Source organism: Solanum lycopersicum, chromosome 2 (assembly GCF_036512215.1).
Source record: "Solanum lycopersicum chromosome 2, SLM_r2.1".
Classification (NCBI taxonomy): domain Eukaryota; kingdom Viridiplantae; phylum Streptophyta; class Magnoliopsida; order Solanales; family Solanaceae; genus Solanum; species Solanum lycopersicum.
The window spans coordinates 63,407,233-63,412,947 of NC_090801.1; the positions used below are offsets into that span (position 1 = coordinate 63,407,233).

Here is a 5,715-nt window from a genome sequence, read left to right on the forward strand (position 1 = left end):
GTGGTAAGTGAGTTTGAATTATTTCAAGACGACTATTGATTGGTTTAGAGTTGGTAAGCGAGTGACCATGTTAGTTGAGTTGTGTAGTTGATGGCATTGGCTGTGTTTTTTTTCCAAAGTGATGGTGGTGAGTATAAGTTCAAATGGAGAGTGCTCCAAAGGGAATGAGGTTCATGAAAACCAGTAAAGCATGAGAAACTTGTCAACCCATATATGGGGGAAAGCATCCCAGCGAAATCTTTGTGATTGGGACTTGCTTCATATAATTAATTATTTTAGAGAAGAAAAAAGAAGCTTTTGCTAGGGAGTGGGACCAAGGAAGCTTTTGATGGAAGAAAATTCACTACAATGTGAATGAAGTAATGTTATATGTGCCCATCACCATAACTGGCCTGGACCATCGACGTCAGTGGCCCACTTGTCAGTTACATAGCTTTGTCTCTTGTTCTTTCGAGTCTGCTGACTTGCTTCTTCATAACTCATTTTCTTTACCTATCATAATTATCTCCATTTTTTGGAGGCTTGCTTCCCTGGGAGTTAGTTTATCGGTAACTTCATCTAATTGCTTGCATTAAATTAAATAAAAAGCCTATTTTTGTATAAAATTTGTGGATGTACTATTCTTACACCTATGGATGAGAAGGGATATCCAAATTATAGATATACTTCTTCTATGCAAGATCAGTTTTAGGGGAATAAAATGGCATTTGCCTTCACATACTCTTAAATATAGATACAGTAGAACACTTGGATTATCCGATATGGGCTCAGAAGTTATATAATGAATGCAACCTTTTGAATTTCGGTAGTCACAATCCAATTAAATTTATCTTTTTCCCGTAAGCTATATTTCCTATGAAAAAAATTGGAAAATGCAGATAAGAAAAAAAAATACTCCAAAATAACGGCCGCATTGTAGTGGGGTGCAGAAATTTTCTCAAAGCTCATGATTTTGCTATTGCAGTTTACGATGAGCAAAAAAGGAGAGGAAGAAAATGATGATCATTGGAAAATCTTTTATGAAAGTGTACTATTTGGATTGGATGACTGTCACTGACTGCCTTTTTTGCTCTATAGACTACTTAGGATTTCAGAGCTACGGCACCGCCTTGGTATGTCTGTCCCCTATAACAATCCTTCAACATCACGCGCCCTTCATTCTTTCTCTAAAATAATTCATTTTTATTTTGCGTAAAAGACTTATGAATTTTACGATTGTATTAACTAAAGATACGTTGAGCCTTATTAAAATAGGAAAGAGATGTTCTTTTTAAAATAGATTTTAAAGACAAATAAATTGAAATTGAGAGAAATTAACTATTTTAAGCTGATATTTCTCGTGATATGTTTAAGTCTAAAAAAATTTTTAAAAATATTTTGATACATTAAACATAATTTGAATTTAATAAAAGGAAAAACTAATTTTTATTTTGAAATGGAGAGAGTATAGGATGAATCGTCTAATTTAATGATTAAAATATTCTGATACATATTCCATTTTGTAATTTAATTATGAGGCTGCGGAAAGTTGAGACTGTACAAGTTTACGATTCTCTTAGATGTTATGAGGTTATACACGCACTACATTTATGTATTTTACCTTGGCCAATAGGCTCATCAATGAAAATAAAGTTGAATAATGATATTTTACATTAATTATGTTTTGTTTTTAATATAAATAACGTTCAATCATGCTCATCCCTCCATCCGTCATTTTCATCACATTATCATTTTATATTAATTATGCTTTGTTTTTAATATAGATAACCTTCATCATACTCATCCCTCTATCCGTTATCTCCATCACACTATCTTTCTATCAGCGCCTCATTTTCTATAGTATTTGTCTAGATTATACGTATGAAAAATTAGAGTAATATGTTTTATTTATATATCAAACACATAAAACAAGCAAGGAAGACGAAAAAAAATTCTGAAAAACATTTCCCAACCGGCCGAACACATCAACATTTCAAACCAAATGATCCCTTTTAGTTAAAAATAAAATAATGCCTCGTGTCCATTCTTAAAATTAAGGACAAAACAATAACCATAATTTAAGTAGTTTTGTATATAAAAATAGTGTTTTGATCTTGAATATTTTATAGAATATAATGTAAAATATGTCCAAAAAAAAAATGGAATGCTATGAAATGTATAAAGTAGTACGAATTGTCCAATCAGTAAGCATCATGCCAAATCTTTTAGGAAAAGGATATCAGGCAAGACAACTTATTGGTAAGATAAAGTTTGGAAAAGTCATTTCGAAGTCTCTCATGTCGTCTAAATCTCCATCTCAAACACAATCCTAATTCATGTCATTCAAATAATACTTCTGTATGAACATGTGGTCTTGTAAACATGCCATTCTGACGAGACGTGTGGTTCAGAAGATAAACACTCTTCACTTTCAGATTATTAGAGAGTGATTTTTAAAACAAAAAAAAAACAGGCTCTTTTTTCTTGCTTCAAATCTACTAAACTAGTTGAAGTACCTAAAGTGATGGTCAAATTGGAGAGATGTCCTAATATACATCTTTCTGGTTAACGTAATTTGTACTTGGATTTAATTTACAAGGTAAAAGGTCTATGCCAAATCTCTATCACTATAAGGTGATATTAATTAAACAAGAAAAAGTTATAATAGGAAAAATTGTCCACTTTCAAAGTGCAATAGTCATCATCCAAGAGACCAAGACCATGATCAAACCCTAAATATAGACTACTAACTACTACACGCATATTATTTCCTTTGGTTCATTCTGATTTGTCATGTTTCGTTTTACGAAATTTAATTAAACCAATTTGAATTAAAATAATTATTAATTTAAATTTGAAATGAAAAAAATACAAACATCTTAAAATATTAGTCATGTAATTTAACTTTCGAAAAGCGTAACGTGATATATAAAATGGACGGAGAGGTAGAAAGAATAAAAATACTGAATTTATTTCAGAAAGGAATACCACAATATATCTGTTATTCCACGTGAAAGAGATGTAAAACAGAAATGTTCAAGGCACGCATGAGATGATAATTAAATTCAATGATATAGACACTTTGTTGACCAAAATTCTAAGAGCAATAAAGACAATTCTAATAGTTGCATGTTATATGTGGCAAGTGGTAACCAATACTATATTATCTATATTCTTTTTATGATAATATATTGAATGATTTAATTATCCTCTATCATTAAAATTATTCTTCAACTTTAGATTCATTCTGTCCTATTCTACTCTTCCTCCTTAAAATCATGTACACAATTATTGGTTTTATTAATTATTAATTAGTGTTGAAACTACCCGTAATTAGGGTAATTATTAGTAAGTAAGTACCTAGGAATTAGGATACATATATTCTCAAACATTTCTCTCACTGACCCGACAAAATTAACATTCATACCCTAACGGTACAAATAATTTCTAAACTATTATGTTATGATAGCTTTTAACTTTATTTTCTAGGTTACCATATTAAGTATTAACGTATACAATTACATGATGTTGTAAATGAGGTAAAAAAAAGTGTAAATTTTCATTAAGAAAATTTAAAATATAAAAAGTAAATACATGAAAAAGCGAATGAATTTTAATAGTTACTGATCTCAAGCTCCGCCCCTAGTCATATAACCTTTTTGTTATTGATGTGACTTTTTTTTTCTTAAAAAAAAAATATTATGAGAGCACAATGTTAAATTCTTCCATTATTAATCATCTTGAATTCATAATCTCAATTAATGTTTTGGCTTAGAAACTCCATGGCATGTTGGTTTTATATTACCATAGGTGTAGGTACGAACAGTACAATATTTGCTTCGTACTGTCTGCTAGTGATTACTGACTAGTGCCTATCAAAAATAAAATTCCTCCATTCATAGTAAATTAAAATTTCACGTGATACGATTTGATTAGGAATAAAAAATATCATATAAAATGAGACAGAAAGACTAATAAACTTATCCATACTTTAATTAATAATATTAGTACAACTTAGATTAAGATTAATTAACATTACCATAAGGTCCAAATAGCTTGGCACATACCAAATTAGATTAGTACTTACTTACTACAAACATAAGATAGACTAGTTCATAATTTAGGGGAAAGAGTTGAGAGTAAGTTCAAGAGCAGCCAAATTGTTATTATCAGAATGGTACCATCCTCCAGAAGATTCATGATGTTTGATGCAGAAATTTGAGATGATGTTCTCTTCATGCATGGGGAAAAGTGACAGAGTTTCTAAAGCAGAGTTACCCCTTTGGTAATTTTCTTCTTCTTGCTCTTCATCTAGGGTTTCTTCATAGTGTTTGTTGTTGCTTTTTTCAAGAAAAGGGTAAGTTGCTGGAGAAGTAGTACTCATATTGTTGTAAGGATCAACACCAACCCATGTCAAATTTTGATGATAACTACCACCTGGTGGTGATATTGAACACTCCTGTTTCAACCATTCATCAACAACAATTGCAAAATTAGGGTTCAATTTCAAAAATCTTATTTTCTTTTTTTTCTAGTTCAAATCTTATATACTATATGTATAGAATAAAGGAAAATTTGACATATGACAAGTTGAGTAGTTGTTCTCATATTTTTATGGTGAAGAAAATGTTGTTTTGATAATAGGACTATATATATATATCCTCTTCTTTTTTTTTCTTCTTCATTTCATGTGTACTTAGTTGGAAAAAAAAACACAAGCAACATAGAGTATTTAACTCTAAGATTGGTGTTGTTTTATTAGGCCAAAACTTACCCTAAAGCTCTTCTCCATAGCCAAAGTTCCATAACCATAGTTTCCAGTCTGTACCACTGGTAATACCCCATGTGAAGATGGTGATGGACACTGAACACCTGTATATATATAATCGTAAACTATTAATGTATTTTAACATGTTATAGCAGCAGGTAGTCCGCTTTATTTTAACCAAGACAATACTAAAAAGTAGAAAGAATTACCTGGATTAGTAGTAGTAGTGTTGTACTTGTGGTGATCATCAGGAGATCTCCAAAGATGTGGAATCATTTGCATGGAAGAGATATTATTATTATCAGTGGCAGAGGCAGCAGCAATGAGCCTCTTCTTTTGTCTTTCACGAGCTTTATGGTTCTGAAACCAATAAAACACATTTTTGCCTTCAATCTTACCGTACTGTCTCAACTTAGCAGATATCCTCTGAATCTGTTCAGCAGTTGGAGACCTAACTCCATTGTTGTAGTAGAGATCCTTCAAAATTCTTATCTGATCGCTCGTTGGCGTCCAACGGCTACTACTTTGCCTGCACAGGAAACTGTTGTTACTATTTTTACCACCATCTTCTATGTTGTGTTGATGTTCCATCATAAAACAACAACAACTCTACAAATGTATGTATGTATGTAAAACTAAAAAAACACACTGACTTATGAAGAGAATTATAAAGAAATTTTTTTTGTAAGTGTTGGGGTGGGGTGGGGTAGGGTACATGTAGGAGGATGATAAATAGAAGAAAATCAAGAGGGATATCTGGGAGAGAAGGACTGAAATTGACAGAGCAAAGGGTAAAAAGGAAATAAAAAGTATGGGACAAAAGAGGGACTAGATAAAAAAGATGGAGTTTGCTTGGATGAAAAGGCAAATGATAATACTATATGTTATGATTATTATAAAGTTTTTTTTGGAGATATATACATATATATATATATGGGAAAGAAAAAAGTGTGCTTTATGAGAGGACA

At 31.2% G+C, this 5,715-nt stretch overlaps 1 protein-coding gene across 1 annotated transcript; it reads right to left on the bottom strand.

Moving 5' to 3' along the window:
- Nucleotides 1-3,954: 3,954 nt before the first annotated feature.
- Nucleotides 3,955-5,375, bottom strand: WUS (protein WUSCHEL). The gene is given in 3 exon segments (NM_001247086.3): nt 3,955-4,438; nt 4,754-4,851; nt 4,957-5,375. Coding segments are annotated over 3 exon segments (822 nt in total). The 5' UTR covers nt 5,342-5,375; the 3' UTR covers nt 3,955-4,099.
- Between the last annotated feature and the right edge of the window lie 340 nt (nt 5,376-5,715).